Raw genomic sequence first — 23,017 nt, 5'->3', positions numbered from 1 at the left:
AAAATTAATTGCACTCTGATTACAAAAATTGTACTTACATTTGTATTAACTTCTACTTTTTACGTACTCGTACTCTACAATTGTAGTTACAAAAATGGCAGAAATTAAATAAAACTAATGATTTGAAAACATTGATGGCAGTTTTTCCCTTGTTCAGATGAGTTTTGATGAAAACCCTATCAAAGTACATAAATGTAGAAAATCAAACCAGATAAATGTAGAAAATCAAACCAATATGTCAGTTGGTTTGTTCTGATGTTGCTTGATCTCATTCCACCATCGTATCTAAATAACATAAGACCAAAATAATAGAATATAAGAAAAAAACTCATCAAATCATCTCAAAATGCTCCCTCTTGTTCGAAACAACCTTCCATTTGTGGTGCACTCGAACATAAACTTTCCAAAGTTCTTTGCTATCGTTGATGTCACAGATTTTCGCCAATAGTCTCGCCATATCTTACAGCCAGTTAGCACAAGCAACAAAGTAAAAATGGTCTGACACTACAGAAAAGTGGAAGCCACAAATGCTATAAATAACACAATCATTATGTATAATGTAGCAGTTACAAACTCTTCATTAAATAACTGATGCAGAAGGTGAATGGACAGAAGAAGATAAAGTCCTCATTATGTTAATTATGTAACACATAATTATGCAGAATGGAAGATGCATGGACAGAACCACACAAATGCTAATTATGTAACACATTCATAGTGGAAGATGGAAGAACATAACTTCATAAATGAACAGTCCACGTGGCGCATCCATAAGCAACATTTCCTACTCTCAGAATAAGCCACTTGACAGCATGAGAGGAACTCTTCAAAAAGATAGAGTTTTCTTATATTATAGATAATACAATAGAGAGATAAAGTTTGAAAACACTAAAATAATAAAAGCCAAAATATAATAACGCATGCAAGAGAGAGAAAGAAAAACAAAAGTTAGAGTGTCTTCGTGATAGTGTCGTGATGTTTGCCTTCGTGACATTAAACATTACTCTATCCTTAATTATTTACTTTTTTTTCTTTCAATTTTTAGATTTTATTTTTTATTTTTTATATTATTAATGAAATATAATTTTATAAAACTATATATAATCTTTTTACAAATAAACTTAACATAAATATGTATTGAAATATTAAAGTGATATATATTTGAAAAATTGAGGTAGTTAGAGGTGATAAATAGATCGTTTAATTCATCATTTTTTGCAGGCTATCTTCTCTTTTTATAAGAAAAAAGATTATGGAGTATAAGAGGTATTCAATTCGTGGTAACAAAAAGTTGGAAGTCTCACCAACAAAAACCAACATATTAACTATATCAACTTAACGCAACAAAGAGATTGACACTCCAATTTGACCATAAATCTCTACATGAATATTAATATGGGCTAAAAATCCACTCTCTAGAATGATGCTAAACTTGACCCCAAATGTCTAACTTTGCTAAAGTTATATCTTCAAAAAGAATAGTGTTCCTAGCATTTCAAATTTCTCAACAAACTAAGATCCAAAAGAAACTCTTCAAGTCATCTTTGAACAACCTCCTAATCTAGAATTGAAAAGAACCTAATATTGAAGTAGAGAGTTGGTGTCCTTCACTTCTTCAATTTTGCAACATGATTCCAGACTCCTTTTGAAACCTCGCAGGGCACGAATAAATGGAAGACGCTTTCATCTGTAGAAAACACAAGGGGCACACAAATGGCCCTCTAACCAAATAATTTAACTTTGCTTAGGATATTTAATTTCCAAATAGACGTAAACCTGATGGTGGTAGCAACATTAACGCGAAATCTGCATTGAACGAATTCATCAATCTATCGTAAGTATTAGCCATAGTGAAATCGCAATTTGATAGAGAGTTAATATTAATTAAGTTAGTTTATTAGTTGTACTTTTATTATCATGTAGTTGGGCTTTTTAATTATCATTTAAGTGAGCTTTTAGTGTTTAGGTCTTTTGTTAGATTATCCATTAGTGACATTATATAATGTAGTGTTTTGACACATTTTCCAATCAATGAAAATCAAAGTTATCTTTTAATTCTATTTCCTTAGTTTGTTTACTTGTTTCTCTTAGTTTTGTAAGCCTTGTTAGGGTTAGCATTTTGCATCCTAACAATTGGTGCTTTCATCATGTACTCAAGTCCCCCAATGAATTACCCTTATCTTACACCTTCATCTCATCAATGGAGCATTCCTCCTACCTATCCCACAAACCCCTCTTTTACATCTCCTACCACATCTTCATTTCCATCTTTCCCGTAGGAACTGTTTACACCTTATTACACTCATGGTTCATCATCCCCAAAATTGTATTTGAATCACGGATATTCACCACATCATCATTCACATCTTCAGCAGCACCACTACAGAAAACAACTTTTGACCTCACACCACCCATTCACACAACATCATCTAATGAACACTTCCACCCATATGGGTAGTTGCTACCCAGAAGCTACGTATCACTTTCACTTTCACTGTCCAGAAACTACCTATCGTACATGTATTAGAAGAGATTTTGCAAGACATTTCCAAGTCTCTCACCCACGTTTCAAGAAATCAACCAAAAAAACTCCAAAACCGCCATTGAAAGACAATAAATCAGTTTCCAATCACAAACCACAACCGCGATTGTTCAACCGAAGCAAGAGCATGGGCGGTGGAAGATCCAACAACAGCGGAAACATTCGTGGAAACCCTAAATTCCGAAACAGAGGTTCTGCGATAGAGAATCCCTTTTCGTTGAAGGTGGATTCTTATCCGATTGGAACCCTTCCTTCTCCAACTGCAATTTGGGTAGCAATGGTATTTTCAATCGCACTACTGATGATGATAGTGTTTCTTCTTTTGATTATCTCACAGAGAAAGTAGCGTTTCTTCTCGGAACTTCGAACGGGTTTTTATCACTTAATGATGTCGAGAGTACTGTTGTGGTACATGAGACCCAAGAATCGGTTAAAGGTGAATCAATCGATGAGTTAACGAAGTCGAAGAATGTGCAAGAGAATTCTGAAGGGGAGTGGTCTGTGATTGATGCACATCCTATTCATGCTATGAAGTTTTCTGTCTCCCCTTTTGTGCGTGTTCCTGTTCAGTGTAAGGTTGCTTCAGATCTTCCTAAGCTTGTGGAAGGTCTCAAACATCTTGCTAAGTCTGATCCTATGGTTGTCTATACCATTGAGGAGTCCGGAGAACACATTGTTGCTGCTGCCTGAGAGCTTCATCTTGAGATTTGTTTGAAGGACTTGCAGGATGATTTCATGGGTGGAGTTGAAATTATCAAACAGATGTTTGAACCAACTCACCATCTGTTTGATGAAACCCCGGAACGAGACACTGCCAGAGTCTTGGCCACAGAGGTGTTGCGCATCATCGCCATGACCTACTATCCAGGTCCCTTCAACGACGACAAGTTTCATGTTGATGTCGATTTTTTGGTCCCTCCGAAATCACCGGATTTCAATCTTGACTATGCCAAGAGCGTCATGCCTCCACCAGCTCCTACCACGGTATACTCTCGTTATGAATCTCAACAATTTTCATTGAATATCTTATCTAGAATCCCATCTCAATTCATCCTCAATTCTAAAAATTCATTTAATTTTCGAGTTATGATCATATTGGGGAAATATTTTGTTATGGTTGATCAAATTGTTGCTGAATTTTTGTGTTGTGGAACAAGTGAATATAGAAAGTATATTGAAACTGGATTCTCAGATATCGGCCACCATATGTTTGTTGAAATACCTCTGTCAATCATTCAATTGCTTTCGTCTATACCATTTCCGCCGAAACCGTCGGATCCTTGTTTTTGGCTGAACAATCCTACCATGCTTCCACCACCTTCTTTCAAGATGTGGGAATATTTGATTTATAAGGCTAAAGAAGAAGGTTCTAAGTCCACTGGTAGTAAAATATCAAGGCTCTTTTGGCATGGTGGTTCTGCCTATGATGCTTGGTTTAGTTGTGCTTCTAATCAGGTTGCACAAGTGCTTTTGACATTGTGTTATAATATGATGTTAAAACTATATGCTCAGAAAGGGAAATTTGAAAAACTGGATAGGTCCATTCCAAATTCTGCAATTCCTCATGAACTGGAGACTAGAAAAATCTTCTTGTTTGGTTTGTCTCAAGGTGCTGGAATATTTGACGGTGCAGATCAACGTTATAGACAATCATTACCGTTGGGGAAGCAAGTGGAGTATTACTCAAATGTGTATGAGGAGCTGACACCAGAAGTGGGAGAAACTGCTCTACAGAAGCAGCTCTCGAAATTAATTTTTGTTATGATGATTGGAAGCAATGATCTCTTTGGATACTTTGAGTCATCAGAACCCCTTGATTTTCTCACTCCACAAGATTATGTTGATTCCATGATTTTCTCACTAAGACTGCAACTACAGCGAATATATGCTAATGGTGGGCGTAAATTTGAGATTGCGGGAGTTGGGGTGATTGGATGCTGCCCTGCGTCCAGACTGAAGAACAAAACAGAATGTGGTGTAGAAACCAATTATTGGTCAGCTCAATATAAAAAAGGCCTTCAATCTATTTTGAAAGAATGGAAATTTGAGAATGAAGGCATAATCTATTCTTACTTTGATACTTATGCCGCAACGAGTGACCTCATTCAGAATCCAACTGTCCACGAATTTACAGATGTAAAAGCTGCTTGTTGTGGACTTGGAGAGTTGAATGCCATAGCTCCTTGCCTGCCCGTCTCAAACCTTGTCCTCAATAGACAAAACCATGTTTTATGGGATCAATATCATCCTACAAAGGCAGCCCCACATATCTTTGCCGATGGAATTTTTGATGGCCCTTCAATTTACATGTTTCCTATTAATATGAGACAGCTAGTAGCAAGCTGAAGTTAGCAATTAACTTTTCATTTTAGAATGGATGCTAAGCATGGACTTATTTTAATTGAAATAAACCCTGTCAGTGAGAAACTCCAGCAACCATACGACAAACCCCTTGAGTTCAAGTTTGTACTACAATGTTGTTTTCTTATTTCAAATCATGGAGGTGTTTAGAAGGCTGTGTAAGGTAAAAGTAGTGAATATTTCTTTCAACAATTATTTTACAACCTTGAGGACAAGGTTGATTTTGAAGGGGTGAGTAATGATAGAGAGTTAATATTAATTAAGTTAGTTTATTAGTTGTACTTTTATTATCATGTAGTTGGGCTTTTTAATTATCATTTAAGTGGACTTTTAGTGTTTAGGTCTTTTGTTAGATTATCCATTAGTGACATTATATAATGTAGTGTTTTGACACATTGGAAAATCAATCAATGAAAATCAAAGTTATCTTTTAATTCTATTTCCTTAGTTTGTTTACTTGTTTCTCTTAGTTTTGTAAGTCTTGTTAGGGTTAGCATTTTGCATCCTAACACAATTACTCCGCCAAACGAAAGTATCCTCCACTTCATGATTAATATCCACATTATTGAGAATTTCGTACAGTGGCAGTATTGTTCCTGCACAGTAGTGGGAAGATAGCTTGGTTCTTGCACAAGCTTTGAAGTCCACAGTATGTCGACTGACGCTCTCATCTCTGCGACCCTCGCATTTTGACCTACAATGCATCAAAACAGATTCAAAAATGTATGTCTCAGTGAATTTCGACCGACTCAACAACCGTTCAAAAAATAATCTTCGCACAGTTGTCGAGCATTACCGAAATAACTTGGTTTATCCAATTCTGATCTAAAGGTACAATGGCGCCTATAGAGCATAAGTTTGACAACCATAAGTAATGTTGACGTTTATAAGTGGGAACACAATTACTAATAAGCTACTTGATCGAATCTACATAACTAAAAAACAACAAATTAACCCAGTAGTTATCTTTCTCATTTAAGATGCACCAATGCCACTTGCTAAGCAACACATAATTGATTCTCTACATTTTTCACGCCTAGCACTCACAGTTCCTTAGACCGACGCATGTAACACCCTAATTTTAATATTTTACTTTTAATAGAGTTTTGAATTGATTTAATTTAATTAATTAACTAGTGTGATACCCGTGCGTTCGCACGGGTACCCGTCGTTTTCGCGCATTTGGATTGAGAAAAATAAAAAGTATTAGTAAAAAATTGAATATTGAAAATAAAAAGTAATTAAGAAAATAAAGTTATTATTGTTTTAGATTCAATAATACTTCTAAGGATGCATTTAAGAAATGTAGAGGTTCCATTGAGAAATAATATTTGTAAAGAAAAAGTATGGATTATAATCCATAAAATGAATGGACTATTTATTGAAAGGCCTATATAACCAAAGTCCTAATAAGAACAGAACCGTTAATATTCCGTAATTTTGATCACTAACTTGATGTTCTTGTTAATATTAAATATTTTGATTAGTAACTTTATGTTCCCGTTAATATTTAATATTTTGATTAGTAACTTTATGTTCCCGTTAATATTTAATATTTTGATCTTATAGATAATAAAAATTAAAAGTGAGTGTTAGTAAAATATTATGTCTCTATATTTTGTCCAGTTCTAATTATCTCAAGAAACATATAATTTTATTTAAAGAATCCATAATGTTAACAATTAAATTTTATCTTGTTTTATGGGATCATCTAAATATATTCAATCACAATTTAATATTTTATCATATATATTATATATTTATTTAAAATAATCGTTTTCTATGTTTTTTATAAGTTACTTGTAGTTTTTCTTGGTTTATTTTACCTTTAACCTTTTACTAATTAAATGAGGTTAAGAAGTCATTCTCAAACTCCCTACTATAACAAAGCAGAATGGTAACTTATGCTTATGTTCTTGCTTTACTGTGATATCAATAGAATAATTGGAACATACAAACCATAAAGACATCAATGATAGACTACCTTAAATCATTTGAAGGACCACACACTAAAACAAAACAATAAAGAAATGATGTTCATAGGCCAATATTTATTGTCATTTGTAGCAAGAAAACACAACAAAAAAACATGTCTCCACAAAATAAGAAAAATGTCTCAACTCCAAAAAGTGTTATTAAGCAGGTGAACAACAAAGCATAAGAAACAAAAGGAATCCAAATTATACAAACGCATTAAGATGTGCAACTTCTTTGCCGTCACTATGGTAATGTATACACAATTACTTCTAATAGCGAAATGTTAGTTCTTAGTATGTTATATCAGTAGCCAATGTTTGAATCACGGACCTCCTCTCTAACTCCTTCAGGTGTATCAGCTCAATCACTTGAGATACGCCTTGGGGACAGAGGATACACAACTTTTGAATATATATTTGATGCTGTAAATGTGAAGTCATTTTTCAACTTTCAGTGAGATTGTGAGCAGCTCACACTTGGTTTGTCCATTCTAGATCCATAAAGGATGAATGAGGTGTAAAACTTCTGTGCATTTTCATATTTTCTCATCTTCTGCTGTTAAATCTATTCAAATGTGTTACCTTTAAGCAAAGCAATGTAGTTTTGCATCTGTCAGGATTACAAACTTATCCTATAATAAATGTATTTAAGTCGTCATGATCTCCTCATCACAAAACTCAGCATTAGAATAGAAGATTGATGGCAACTCCTCATCACAAAAAGTGTTATTAAGCAGGTGAACAACAAAGCATAAGAAACAAAAGGAATCCAAATTATACAAACGCATTAAGATGTGCAACTTCTTTGCCGTCACTATGGTAATGTATACACAATTACTTCTAATAGCGAAATGTTAGTTCTTAGTATGTTATATCAGTAGCCAATGTTTGAATCACGGACCTCCTCTCTAACTCCTTCAGGTGTATCAGCTCAATCACTTGAGATACGCCTTGGGGACAGAGGATACACAACTTTTGAATATATATTTGATGCTGTAAATGTGAAGTCATTTTTCAACTTTCAGTGAGATTGTGAGCAGCTCACACTTGGTTTGTCCATTCTAGATCCATAAAGGATGAATGAGGTGTAAAACTTCTGTGCATTTTCATATTTTCTCATCTTCTGCTGTTAAATCTATTCAAATGTGTTACCTTTAAGCAAAGCAATGTAGTTTTGCATCTGTCAGGATTACAAACTTATCCTATAATAAATGTATTTAAGTCGTCATGATCTCCTCATCACAAAACTCAGCATCAGAATAGAAGATTGATGGCAACTCCTCATCACAAAAAGTGTTATTAAGCAGGTGAACAACAAAGCATAAGAAACAAAAGGAATCCAAATTATACAAACGCATTAAGATGTGCAACTTCTTTGCCGTCACTATGGTAATGTATACACAATTACTTCTAATAGCGAAATGTTAGTTCTTAGTATGTTATATCAGTAGCCAATGTTTGAATCACGGACCTCCTCTCTAACTCCTTCAGGTGTATCAGCTCAATCACTTGAGATACGCCTTGGGGACAGAGGATACACAACTTTTGAATATATATTTGATGCTGTAAATGTGAAGTCATTTTTCAACTTTCAGTGAGATTGTGAGCAGCTCACACTTGGTTTGTCCATTCTAGATCCATAAAGGATGAATGAGGTGTAAAACTTCTGTGCATTTTCATATTTTCTCATCTTCTGCTGTTAAATCTATTCAAATGTGTTACCTTTAAGCAAAGCAATGTAGTTTTGCATCTGTCAGGATTACAAACTTATCCTATAATAAATGTATTTAAGTCGTCATGATCTCCTCATCACAAAACTCAGCATCAGAATAGAAGATTGATGGCAACTCCTCATCACAAAAGTGTTATTAAGCAGGTGAACAACAAAGCATAAGAAACAAAAGGAATCCAAATTATACAAACGCATTAAGATGTGCAACTTCTTTGCCGTCACTATGGTAATGTATACACAATTACTTCTAATAGCGAAATGTTAGCTCTTAGTATGTTATATCAGTAGCCAATGTTTGAATCACGGACCTCCTCTCTAACTCCTTCAGGTGTATCAGCTCAATCACTTGAGATACGCCTTGGGGACAGAGGATACACAACTTTTGAATATATATTTGATGCTGTAAATGTGAAGTCATTTTTCAACTTTCAGTGAGATTGTGAGCAGCTCACACTTGGTTTGTCCATTCTAGATCCATAAAGGATGAATGAGGTGTAAAACTTCTGTGCATTTTCATATTTTCTCATCTTCTGCTGTTAAATCTATTCAAATGTGTTACCTTTAAGCAAAGCAATGTAGTTTTGCATCTGTCAGGATTACAAACTTATCCTATAATAAATGTATTTAAGTCGTCATGATCTCCTCATCACAAAACTCAGCATCAGAATAGAAGATTGATGGCAACTCCTCATCACAAAAAGTGTTATTAAGCAGGTGAACAACAAAGCATAAGAAACAAAAGGAATCCAAATTATACAAACGCATTAAGATGTGCAACTTCTTTGCCGTCACTATGGTAATGTATACACAATTACTTCTAATAGCGAAATGTTAGTTCTTAGTATGTTATATCAGTAGCCAATGTTTGAATCACGGACCTCCTCTCTAACTCCTTCAGGTGTATCAGCTCAATCACTTGAGATACGCCTTGGGGACAGAGGATACACAACTTTTGAATATATATTTGATGCTGTAAATGTGAAGTCATTTTTCAACTTTCAGTGAGATTGTGAGCAGCTCACACTTGGTTTGTCCATTCTAGATCCATAAAGGATGAATGAGGTGTAAAACTTCTGTGCATTTTCATATTTTCTCATCTTCTGCTGTTAAATCTATTCAAATGTGTTACCTTTAAGCAAAGCAATGTAGTTTTGCATCTGTCAGGATTACAAACTTATCCTATAATAAATGTATTTAAGTCGTCATGATCTCCTCATCACAAAACTCAGCATCAGAATAGAAGATTGATGGCAACTCCTCATCACAAAAAGTGTTATTAAGCAGGTGAACAACAAAGCATAAGAAACAAAAGGAATCCAAATTATACAAACGCATTAAGATGTGCAACTTCTTTGCCGTCACTATGGTAATGTATACACAATTACTTCTAATAGCGAAATGTTAGTTCTTAGTATGTTATATCAGTAGCCAATGTTTGAATCACGGACCTCCTCTCTAACTCCTTCAGGTGTATCAGCTCAATCACTTGAGATACGCCTTGGGGACAGAGGATACACAACTTTTGAATATATATTTGATGTTGTAAATGTGAAGTCATTTTTCAACTTTCAGTGAGATTGTGAGCAGCTCACACTTGGTTTGTCCATTCTAGATCCATAAAGGATGAATGAGGTGTAAAACTTCTGTGCATTTTCATATTTTCTCATCTTCTGCTGTTAAATCTATTCAAATGTGTTACCTTTAAGCAAAGCAATGTAGTTTTGCATCTGTCAGGATTACAAACTTATCCTATAATAAATGTATTTAAGTCGTCATGATCTCCTCATCACAAAACTCAGCATCAGAATAGAAGATTGATGGCAACTCCTCATCACAAAAAGTGTTATTAAGCAGGTGAACAACAAAGCATAAGAAACAAAAGGAATCCAAATTATACAAACGCATTAAGATGTGCAACTTCTTTGCCGTCACTATGGTAATGTATACACAATTACTTCTAATAGCGAAATGTTAGTTCTTAGTATGTTATATCAGTAGCCAATGTTTGAATCACGGACCTCCTCTCTAACTCCTTCAGGTGTATCAGCTCAATCACTTGAGATACGCCTTGGGGACAGAGGATACACAACTTTTGAATATATATTTGATGCTGTAAATGTGAAGTCATTTTTCAACTTTCAGTGAGATTGTGAGCAGCTCACACTTGGTTTGTCCATTCTAGATCCATAAAGGATGAATGAGGTGTAAAACTTCTGTGCATTTTCATATTTTCTCATCTTCTGCTGTTAAATCTATTCAAATGTGTTACCTTTAAGCAAAGCAATGTAGTTTTGCATCTGTCAGGATTACAAACTTATCCTATAATAAATGTATTTAAGTCGTCATGATCTCCTCATCACAAAACTCAGCATCAGAATAGAGGATTGATGGCAACTCCTCATCACAAAAAGTGTTATTAAGCAGGTGAACAACAAAGCATAAGAAACAAAAGGAATCCAAATTATACAAACGCATTAAGATGTGCAACTTCTTTGCCGTCACTATGGTAATGTATACACAATTACTTCTAATAGCGAAATGTTAGTTCTTAGTATGTTATATCAGTAGCCAATGTTTGAATCACGGACCTCCTCTCTAACTCCTTCAGGTGTATCAGCTCAATCACTTGAGATACGCCTTGGGGACAGAGGATACACAACTTTTGAATATATATTTGATGCTGTAAATGTGAAGTCATTTTTCAACTTTCAGTGAGATTGTGAGCAGCTCACACTTGGTTTGTCCATTCTAGATCCATAAAGGATGAATGAGGTGTAAAACTTCTGTGCATTTTCATATTTTCTCATCTTCTGCTGTTAAATCTATTCAAATGTGTTACCTTTAAGCAAAGCAATGTAGTTTTGCATCTGTCAGGATTACAAACTTATCCTATAATAAATGTATTTAAGTCGTCATGATCTCCTCATCACAAAACTCAGCATCAGAATAGAAGATTGATGGCAACTCCTCATCACAAAAAGTGTTATTAAGCAGGTGAACAACAAAGCATAAGAAACAAAAGGAATCCAAATTATACAAACGCATTAAGATGTGCAACTTCTTTGCCGTCACTATGGTAATGTATACACAATTACTTCTAATAGCGAAATGTTAGTTCTTAGTATGTTATATCAGTAGCCAATGTTTGAATCACGGACCTCCTCTCTAACTCCTTCAGGTGTATCAGCTCAATCACTTGAGATACGCCTTGGGGACAGAGGATACACAACTTTTGAATATATATTTGATGCTGTAAATGTGAAGTCATTTTTCAACTTTCAGTGAGATTGTGAGCAGCTCACACTTGGTTTGTCCATTCTAGATCCATAAAGGATGAATGAGGTGTAAAACTTCTGTGCATTTTCATATTTTCTCATCTTCTGCTGTTAAATCTATTCAAATGTGTTACCTTTAAGCAAAGCAATGTAGTTTTGCATCTGTCAGGATTACAAACTTATCCTATAATAAATGTATTTAAATCGTCATGATCTCCTCATCACAAAACTCAGCATCAGAATAGAAGATTGATGGCAACTCCTCATCACAAAAAGTGTTATTAAGCAGGTGAACAACAAAGCATAAGAAACAAAAGGAATCCAAATTATACAAACGCATTAAGATGTGCAACTTCTTTGCCGTCACTATGGTAATGTATACACAATTACTTCTAATAGCGAAATGTTAGTTCTTAGTATGTTATATCAGTAGCCAATGTTTGAATCACGGACCTCCTCTCTAACTCCTTCAGGTGTATCAGCTCAATCACTTGAGATACGCCTTGGGGACAGAGGATACACAACTTTTGAATATATATTTGATGCTGTAAATGTGAAGTCATTTTTCAACTTTCAGTGAGATTGTGAGCAGCTCACACTTGGTTTGTCCATTCTAGATCCATAAAGGATGAATGAGGTGTAAAACTTCTGTGCATTTTCATATTTTCTCATCTTCTGCTGTTAAATCTATTCAAATGTGTTACCTTTAAGCAAAGCAATGTAGTTTTGCATCTGTCAGGATTACAAACTTATCCTATAATAAATGTATTTAAGTCGTCATGATCTCCTCATCACAAAACTCAGCATCAGAATAGAAGATTGATGGCAAGGATCAGTCATGACATACCCCCACAACGATGGAAACGAAAATTAAGATTGAACGCTTACTTGTAGTTCTTTTAAAATTTGCCATTACCGAATGCAAGCTGAGATAAGAAATCAACTCTGTGGAGATAAATTGCATGGCCATTAAAGACAGTAGATCGTGTGTGCTTCACCAAATTGGTTCTGATTTAAATCAAAGAGAACTCACCTTGAAAAGTAGATGATTGAAAAAAATTCCAGGAGCATCTGAGACAACAATGTTAATTAATTTCTTCCACGGTTTGGTCTCCTCTTCCTGTAAATACATTGGCAAAATGTTTCCACAAGACATCAACACATATAACACAGACTAATAAATTTAACTGTGTACTAACATCAAAGAGCCATTAGATTGGATATTTTATTAAATATTAAAACAGAAACACAGTTTTGTTATGCGAGACAAACAATTATAGTCTTGAAGCCTTTTGACCGACTATTGGTAGCACCGACACTTCAGATTCAAGGTGTGTTCAGCGACACATGTGATTACTTGAATCACTTCTATTTTCTTAAAGCTTTGTCTTTGAGGGCTAGAAATATGGGCTACCACACAGGATCCAAAAGATTTTTACAATTAAACTGTGGATAAATAGGGCTAACAAAAATATTGTTACGGTTTAAAATCAAAACCACAAAAATCATATGATTACTACACAATAACAATTGAATGAGATGGCAAGAGATCTCTTTCAGTTAATCATAGGTCATAGTTTCAAACCCAACCTGGGATATATAATACGTAATTTCCCCCACCAAAGTTCACTTTTAGTAACGTCATCCATAAAGACGCCTTTGTCGCTAGGAGAACGACCTGTTAACACCATAAAGTGTTGCCAACGCTCCATCAGAAGTAACAAATGAACCTTTCTCATACTTGATAGCCTGCTCATACTGCTCTACACCAAATACAAACAAATTGCATTTGTAAAGAACTGCGTTTAAATAACAATACCCGAGTTCAAATTGCATCTGATATGCGACGTGCTTCAAACACTCCAACAGCAGCCGTAAGCCACAATTGAGTAGTAGTGATAAAAGAATAAAACAACTCTTGCTAGAAAGTAAAAATCTTGCTGTCACTCTAAAAATTCATCAACAATCTTGTTGTCATATTGTTTCTGCATGAAAAGGAAATAGTTATCAACCAATAGAGAAAACTCATGGCACTCCCAAATCTACAATAATAATATTCAGAAGCAACAATGTCAAGCTTAGTATAATTTTTAAAATGAATAGAACATGCATATCAATCACTTCTTGTTAGCGATACCGGCAAGCTTCTGTCTTTTTTCCTCCGCCGATTTCCAGAGCCAGTTAGTATTACCCCTTTGATGGAGCAGCGGCAGATGCAGTTGGACAACCTAAAGGAAGGGAATGGGAGAGTAAATTAATGAAAAGATAAAGAATGAGTAGAAAACTAAGAGGAACACTGTTTGATATGTTGAGGTCATGTGAATGCACTTGTACAGCAGCATTGTCAATTTGTCATTGTTTAAATAGGGTGCCATTGAGACTCTGTTCCAAAACTACATCACATACATCATTAATGAGCAGATTTTGGCCTTAGCATTTAACAATGCATGTGCTTCCTTCTCCATAATTAAGCAACAATTACGCATTGAGTGAGAAAAGATGTTCGCAGCAGCTCCATGCAATTGCAAATCCATCAGATGAGGAAGTAGCCCTACCAAGTTCATGCAATTGACATACTCAGTGTGATTCTGCTAAATGTTGAAATATAGAGTTAGAAAATTGTTGAAATACAGATATGAGTCGAAGTAAGCAAAACATTAAGGATAAAACCGAGAGGTGAACTTACAATCTACATTAAATACAACAATCTCCCCTATGCGAGTTGGTTCCTTACTCATGTGTAAGAACAAAATGTCCCCCTGAAAAAGCCAACATTCATTAGCAAACTGGTTCCCGAAACGAATAACAAACTGGTTCCCGAAGAAACAAGCTGCATTACCAACTCAAACCGCCACTTCCCACAAAATTCTGCTAACCAATCTGCATAACCACCACAAAAAGTTCCTGCAGAAAACAAAACTAAACAAAAACCAAAAGTCGGTTCAGCCAAAGTAAATAGTCTTTGTACCAAGATTCATAACACAACAATCTAACAATGAAGATTATAGAACAACAAAACATTGGTTGGAACTTGAAACATACCATATTGGAAAAGAACTTGCGACCGAGATCTCCTGAAACCCTAATCCCGTGGAAGGGTCGGATCTGGAAAAAAAGTCATATTAATGAGAATTGACAATGGATAAGGTCAAAAATCATCAAGAAAACAGCTGCAGAGCAAAAACAACCAAAACCCTAGTTCATCATTTTCCCAATTTTACAAACCCTTCAGAAATTATCAGAAGAACATTGTTCATCAAACATCAAAACCTCAAACACAGATAAATCCCAATATTCATAAAAAAACCTAAACAATTTGTTCATCATTTCCCTTAAAATCAAAACCCTTTCAGAATCGTGAGAGAGGAAGAGAGATCAAGAACAAAAACCAGAAATACCTCACCCGAGATTCAGATTCGTAGCTTTCGTCATTATCTTCATAGATCTTCAACCAACTCAACTCATTCATCTAAAATCGTTCAACATCGTTCATCACGAACCCAACAACATCAACATCACCATCATCGTGTTCATCATCGTCCTCAGCGCTCAACAGAACAAACCGTGTCAGGAAATAATACAAATTGCATATGTAGGAAGAAGGAAGAAGGAAGAAGAAGAGGGAGAAGGAGGAAGAAGAGAGAAAGTGAAGGAAAGGACGAGAGAGAGAGAGAGAGAGAGAGAGAGAGAGAGAGAGAGAGAGAGAGAGAGAGAGAGAGAGAGAGGGAAAGAGTGTCAGAAGATATTTTTCTTTCAAATTTGTAAGAAGAAGAAGAAGAAGGTGGTACAAAGAAGAAGAACGGCGGAAGAGAGAGAAAGAAGAAAAAAGTTTGTGGATGAAGAAAGAGAAAGGGTTTTGAAAATTAAAAGTGATATGATGAAGTAAATGTGAAAAAGCATCAAAATAGGTTTGCTTTGGTTGATTTGGAAACAAAAAGAGCTACGTGACATCAGCGTTTTGTTTATTCCTGACAACCAAAGGCAAAATTTAGTAATTATGTAGTTGTAATGGAACAAAGTGACATCATCGGTTGGAAAAAGTAAATTTTGGACAACAAATACCCCTATTTTAGACACATGGCAGATATAGAAGCAGGGACATAGTGGTGTTTTCCAGAACCATTTCCCTTCTTATATTATAGATTTGAGGAATTTTGAGTAGATTTTATAATAGTAAAATATGTGTAGAAGTGGGAAATTGGGGGTTATTATTAAGTTAGAATTTAAGTTGTTTTTTTGAAGTATTTTAGTTGATTTACTGAATTATTCATATTGGAAATAATATAGATAATGCAGAAAATTAGATATTAGTGTTATTTTAATTAAATTAGAATAATATTTATTTAAATATTAAAATAATAGAAAATATGATTTTTAGAAAAATAGAAAGAATAAAGGTGTAGGAGAATTGAGGGGTGAGAGAAAAATTTGAATAATTAGGTTAATTAAATAGTTAAGTTGAGGCAAAAGACTTGAGCGATCATGGGAAGGAACTGAGAGATCGAAAATCCCAAAGGCCAAAAGCTACAAAGATCTCCAATTTTAAGGTAGGGGACTTATTCATGTATGGATGGTTAAACAGAGGGATAGTGATGGATCTTTATCCTCATGCCTTCTTCCTTCCTTTATCTATTTTTGATATTTTTGACCAAAAAGGTTTGTCAAAATTTTTGAGGTGATCAATAATAATATTTTCCTTTTTGATTATGATGTGATGTGTTATTGTTGAGTTCTGATTTATTTTTGACCAAGTATATTGTTTTTGGTATTTTAATTAGTGGTTAGTGAAACATAAAGCATATAAACATAAATGTAAAAGATACACAAAGTGGTGCTTGATGATCTTTGCAAAGGCAACCCCAAAGGTGAAAGGGTTAAGAGACAATCAATTTTGGGGTTTTGGATAATATGCATAAGGATTTTACTTATGCACCATGCATAAGCCTACATAAGCCATTGGATCATGTTTTTAATCCAGTATTGAGTATTGAGTGGTAAGTATTAAGTATTGAGTAATAACAACTGATGTCTAAAATTTGATCCAATGATCCAAAGGTCCATAATAATATATGCATGGTGCATAAATTTTTATCTATGCACGGTAACTGCATAGATAAAACACAAATGAGGTGAGATCTTAGGGGTAAAAATTAGGGTATGACAACTTCCACTTCAAACTTGGACAAAGGCAACTACAAATTTACCTGGGTAAACAAATATTTGTAGAAAGGAGTAAAACACTCCCTAAAACTTCTACGTATCCTTTTGATACATTCCACTAAGGAGCACCAATCAATTAGAGAAATTACCTACTTCAATATAGCCGCCCTCACGAGTACAATGTTATTTAAAGTAGAAGGTGTTACTAATATTTCCAAATACACCCAATTATACTTGCTTACACCAGCCGGTTACACTAAAAATATCCTAAGGCTTGAGCCATTCGATACCCTTAAAATAGGTACCACACGCCATATGATATTTAATTTCGACATCGCTCGGATTCAAACCATTAATAGTGTGGTAAGCCTTGATGAAATGTTAGCTTCTTCCTTGTCCAGGATAACAACTTCCATGTCTAGAGTAGTCAAAGTAGAGGAGGCTAAACCTCTTATAGTTATGAGTGGAGAACGCACAAAATTAACTGCTTGAAACCCCCACCATCGTCATCAGAAGAAAGAGCGTAGACAGAAGACTCATCAAAAGAAGTTTACATATCAAGATAACCACTATAAAGACTCTTAGCCTGAGAACTATCGAACAAAATTATAATGACTAGAGTAGAATGATTGTTAATTGAATTGTAGAAATCTGAATTAGAAGGTGTTTTTGTTCTAATTAAAGGGGAAAAATAACTACTCCCTGAATCACAAAATAAACTTCTGGTATGATCATTTGTACGAGTCAGGATACAATAAATATGAGGTGCAAAGTAATAAACTCTGGGTGAGAATGGTACATATGGAGAGAATGAATCTAGTGAAGAAGGTGGAAATTAAATGTAGAATAGAAAAGCTTCATTATGAAGAAGACAAATGCTCGAGAAAACGCTCATGAGAAGGAAGAAAATCACTCTCATAAAGGGAAAATGATTCTCAGAAATAGAGAAAACTTCTCCAAAAATGTCAAGAGACCTTTATATATAAGAGAGCATGGAACGAAATAGATCAAAGTAAAATGGAAAGTTATAAATCAACAGTCAGATTTTGCATAGAAAATACAAGTAAACTTAAGTGCACTCAAATGCCATAGGGGAAAACATCAATGCTCTAACCTACAAGCATAAAGCCATGCGCTTGAAATATCGACGAAACATTTCAATGATGAGAAATACATTTAATGCACTTGTTCCCACTACTCCATGACCTCCCCGCTCTCCTTATGGTCGGATGAGACAACCAAGTGACAGCTACAACTTCAAAATACTTCCCGATAGGTGAACACCCGTAAAAGCCTTGAGGGTAATTATTCTGACCCGCCTAAGGTCAAATACAAGTTCAGGCCAACCATGCATAACTCAATCAAATTGTTCGACGTATATAATTAAGACACGTGACATTCAGCATGCATTTTTCCGATCTCTATTTTCCGTTTCAGTTATCTTGGACTCTGTAAGTGACTTTGGCATTAGCGTTTATTCTTGCAAGTTCACTTTATACCAGTGTATCGAAGATTCACACCGTCTCAAGAGTCCAACATAATCGATCAACACTAATTATTATTATTATTTTAATAAGCAATTTGTATCTAGCAGGTTTCGAACCTGAGACCTTGAGAGGAGCACACTCTCAAAATCCAAGTGTTTCATCGCTAGATCACACACACGCACACATCAACACTAATTATGATTCCTTTGCATAACAAAATTCATATAATTAAATTAGAGATTAAATAAATATGGGTAATTAAAATAAATACAGTAAGCAAACACATAATTAATCTAAATCCCAAAAAAAAATTACAAATATATAAGCAATTATTTTACTAATTTATTTGGGTAATCGAACAAGAGTACTTACTCCTTATCCTCTCCATCAATGAAATCTTGCATGTAAAATGTAAAAATTTAGAACTATGCTGAAGAACAAAATAGGTAAATTACTACTACTTTAGTTTTGTCTACCTGTCTAAATTAGGGGTGATCAAAACCAAACCAACCCAATAGAAAACCGCAAACCAAACCAAACCAAACTGAAACCGCAAAAAACCGCATTTGGTTCGGATTAGTTTGGGTCATCTTTTAACAAAATCGCACGGTTTGGTTTGGTTTGCGGTTTGTATTTTGTAAACCGAACCAAACCGAATTAAACCACATTATGTTACAACCTAACTTTTACTTAACTCACATCCAACCCAAACTTAAATTTATAATACCTTAACCTTATGATTACGTACAATTTTCTCATCCTTACACACATGATTTTAGTTCCGATCTTCTCAAATCTCTAATAGCATTATCGCGTCTTCTTTGCCACATACATATTCCCTCTTTTTCTATAATCTCTAATCTCTTATATTCTTTCTTTTTCAATTTCTCATTTCTATGCAAATGTTCTCTATTTCATTTTCGTTTTTATCGCACATCTTCTTCTCTAATCATTCAACTCTTTGTTTTTTCTTTTTCACCTTCACTAATCTCTCGTCTCTTCCCTTTTTTTATTTCATTCTAATAATTTTTATATTGTTTTATACTATTATTTTATGTTTATTATTCCACTTTTGTCTAATTTAATTTTTACAAATTAAATAGAAAGTTATTGTCAAAATATGACGAGTTTTGTTGTTATTTGATAGTGTATGAATGTCTAAATACAAAGTTATGTTGTCATCTATATGTGTATGTATGGTTCAATAAAATATTTATAAAAAACCGAACCAATCGAACCGAACCAAACCGCATTAGTTTGGTTTGGTTTGGTTCAGATTTTTTTTAAAGCCAACCGAACCAAACCAAACCGCGCGATTTTTTCTCTTGCGGTTCGGATAATTTTTTTTGTCAAAATCAAAACCGCACAAACCGCACCGCGAACACTCCTAGTCTAAATCCATCTGGCAAACCAAAACAAATACTAATTAACTAAAATTATTATGACTAATTTTATGATTAGAGCGTAGAATGAGGAAGCAACGATTCTCTCCCATTTCTGGATTTCTGGTTAGTTAGAACATCTCTTTTCTCCCTATATCCTCGTAATCACAAAATTCTCAAAAAAAAAAAAAATCCCAAAATCAATTCCTCTGTTTCTTTTGTTTCTGGTACAATTTCATTTCTTGATTTCGGTTTCAGCTTCAGGTTTGTTTGGATCATGGGGACTCCCGAATTCCCAGATCTAGGCAAGCATTGTACAGTTTCCGATTGCAGACTCAACGATTTCTTACCCTTCACTTGCGATCGCTGCAATCAGGTTTTTCACATTCCCTTCAATTTCTGGATAAAGTCGCAGTTTATTGTGCGTTTGTCTGTTATTTATATGTTCCATTTTCCGCAGGTATATTGTTTGGAGCACCGAAGTTATATAAAACATCATTGTACAAAACCCAACAGACAAGATGTCACTGTTGTTATATGTCCACTTTGCGCCAAAAGTGTTCGTTTAATTCCAGACAGAGATCCAAATGTGGTTTGGGAACATCATGTTAACACAGATTGTGACCCATCAAATTACGAAAAAGTCACAAAAAAGAAAAAGTGCCCTACCCAAGGATGCAGAGAGACACTAGTTTTCTCAAACACAATCAAGTGTAGGGATTGCGAAGTAGAACATTGTTTGAAACATAGGTTTGGACCTGATCATAAATGTCCAGGACCCAAAAAGTTGGAAACTAGTTTTTCATTCATGAGTCTTTTGAATTTGAGTAGTACTGGTAGTAGTAGTAAAGAAGAATCGAAATCTAATTCGACTTCGTCGAATTGGACTTCAAGCCTTCTTGAGTTGGCTTCTAAATGGAGTGGAAAAACTCAAGATGAGAAATGTCCACTTTGTGATGCGAAGTTTTCATCGGTTACTAGTTTGGTAGATCATGCGAAAAAAGTTCATGAAGGAAGTAGCATTACGCGAAATGGGGTAAAGAAGGTGTCGATTTCTGCGTGCCCGAAGTGTAGTAAAGGTTTTCTTGATCCGAATTCTCTTGTGGAGCATGTTGAGAGAGATCATGGTGGAAGTTCTTGAGACTGGTTTTCAAGTTGATGAAATAGATACTAGCATTTTCTTTGATGGATGATCTTGTGTGTAAATATTATTTTGCCCTATTTGATTGAAAAAATTTGTGTGAATAAGAAATTGAAGATGGAATTAGATTTTAATTTGGTATGTGTCTGAAAGAATCTCCTGCACTAGTCACTAATTTACAAGCTTAGTTCACACACATAATATAAGGATTGATTCTTCTTTGTTATCATGCCTTTGACCTTTTTTTTTTTTAGGAAAACAAGTTTATTTTTCATATCAACAAAAATACTATAAGCAAAACAAATAGGTATTACATCATGAATCTGGAGATCATCCCTCTATTTAATCACTCATACTAACATATTAGTATTGATTGTAAATGATTAACATATCATGAGTACGGCCTAAGTTTCTCATATATAGAATTAAATTTGGTTTGATCAAAATCCTAAAAATTTCATAGAGCTGCAACTTTTCTTTGTTTCTCCTTCTTCTCTTTCCTGGTCGCCTCACTCCTTCTTTGCCCTTTCACCGCCACCTTTATCTCATTATGGCAACCATTGATTCTTCCAACAAGAACTCTTCTTCGATCTCTAGTGATTATACCGATCCTCCTTCTTTGCCACCCACTCATATACCGACTCGCTCGACTCTCACTTACCAAATATTACAAATTTCTTTAAGATAACTCTGAGCAATGAAAAATGTTGAAATTGATGCACATTTCTAGAATATTCTAGCATAAATATATGACAATGTTTAGAGAAAACTAGAATAGTCTAAACTTGCTACATGTTTCTAAAGTGTTCCAATAAATCTTAGATTAACTAATAGCCTAGAAAGTTCTATGTCAATGTAATGTAGAAAAGACAAACAAAAGCCTAGATAGTTCTATTCTAGAAACATCCTCAAGCACCTATAAATAGACAAGCATATGTGTAATTGTATTTAAGCCTTTAACGTCCAATATCAATAACAATGAAGGCTTCATCATACTATTACTCCCCTCCTATAATAAGTTGATTACTTATGTATTGCCTCTTGTTCCGTGTGACTAAATGCTCCAATACTAGCTCTCACACTACTTGCTACTATCTTTCAACTATCTAACAGAGCTTTTTACTACCCCAAAAACCAACAAAAAAAGAACACATGGTCAGAACTCTTCAAAATCCATGCAAAACTGTTTCAGGTGATTGATCACATCATACCATATATTGAACCAGCCGCAACTTCCTCTCTCAAAACTACAGATCCATAGTTATGACTTCATCTTGACGTTGTAGTCTTGTAGTGGATATATGGAACAATATGCATGCAGGTTTAATAGGGAAGTGATCAAAGCTAAGCAAAACATGGTCATACCTTCAACATCATAATTTTTATGATGACAACTCATGAAGATGCAACATGACTTTATTAACAACTCATGAAGATGAACAGGGTCGGTCAACCCGTTTAGAGCTTGGCCCTTGGGCCGGCCCTAAAGATGAAACACGACTTTGATGATAACTCATGAAGGTGCAACATATCTTTGGTGACAACAACGTATAAAGACAAGCAAGTGCTAAAGCTATTTCAGGCGGTTAAAAATGCACAAAATGGTTGATCAAGCTACTCCTCCGAATAAAGTCGAAGGATTTAATAATCACTATAATATCCCCTGATGATGATATCCAATTGAAAATATCGCAAGTCTCATCTCCAAAAAATCAAGTGAAGTGTTTACGTGATAGGAATATCCGATAGAAGACTTGAAGCTTCAAATTGTGTGAAAGAGATAAGTGTGAAAGCTCACATGAACATGTCTGAGTGCATAGTATTTTTTTTAAAATAAAAGGGAATTTTCGTAAAGTAATATGACTAAATCACACACTCACAAAACTCCTGTTTTTTAAGCCTTTCTATATTTGTTAGACCATGTACCTAATTGATTAGATAAAGACAAAAAAAAATTATAA

At 34.7% G+C, this 23,017-nt stretch overlaps 2 protein-coding genes and 1 long non-coding RNA gene across 4 annotated transcripts; 2 read left to right on the top strand and 1 right to left on the bottom strand.

Moving 5' to 3' along the window:
- The first annotated feature begins 2,065 nt into the window (after positions 1-2,065).
- Positions 2,066-5,937, top strand: LOC131610349 (uncharacterized). The gene has a single exon (XM_058882268.1). It carries the CDS (start codon positions 3,278-3,280, stop codon positions 4,886-4,888), a length of 1,611 nt encoding a protein of 536 aa, XP_058738251.1. The 5' UTR covers positions 2,066-3,277; the 3' UTR covers positions 4,889-5,937.
- Positions 5,938-13,622: 7,685 nt separating this feature from the next.
- On the bottom strand, positions 13,623-14,385 carry LOC131612642 (uncharacterized). The gene is made up of 3 exons (XR_009287446.1): positions 14,293-14,385; positions 14,024-14,114; positions 13,623-13,871 (listed from the first exon to the last, which is right to left on the bottom strand). It is a non-coding gene; the product is annotated as an uncharacterized LOC131612642 (long non-coding RNA).
- Positions 14,386-19,965: 5,580 nt separating this feature from the next.
- Positions 19,966-21,190, top strand: LOC131612641 (zinc finger AN1 and C2H2 domain-containing stress-associated protein 16-like). 2 transcript variants are annotated; one of them, XM_058884402.1, is made up of 3 exons: positions 19,966-20,041; positions 20,174-20,291; positions 20,376-21,190. In XM_058884402.1, the coding sequence occupies exons 2-3, from the start codon at positions 20,193-20,195 to the stop codon at positions 21,054-21,056; spliced, it is 780 nt and encodes a 259-aa protein (XP_058740385.1). In that variant the 5' UTR covers positions 19,966-20,041; positions 20,174-20,192; the 3' UTR covers positions 21,057-21,190. The 2 variants fall into 2 exon arrangements, with proteins under 2 accessions (XP_058740385.1, XP_058740383.1); XM_058884400.1 differs by lacking the exon at positions 19,966-20,041 and having other exon boundaries at positions 20,048-20,291.
- The last annotated feature ends 1,827 nt before the right edge of the window (positions 21,191-23,017 follow it).

This window comes from Vicia villosa, linkage group LG6, assembly GCF_029867415.1.
Source record: "Vicia villosa cultivar HV-30 ecotype Madison, WI linkage group LG6, Vvil1.0, whole genome shotgun sequence".
Taxonomy (NCBI): Eukaryota; Viridiplantae; Streptophyta; class Magnoliopsida; order Fabales; family Fabaceae; genus Vicia; species Vicia villosa.
Note: the sequence above shows the minus strand (reverse complement) of the source record. Positions and strands in the feature narration are given on the sequence as shown.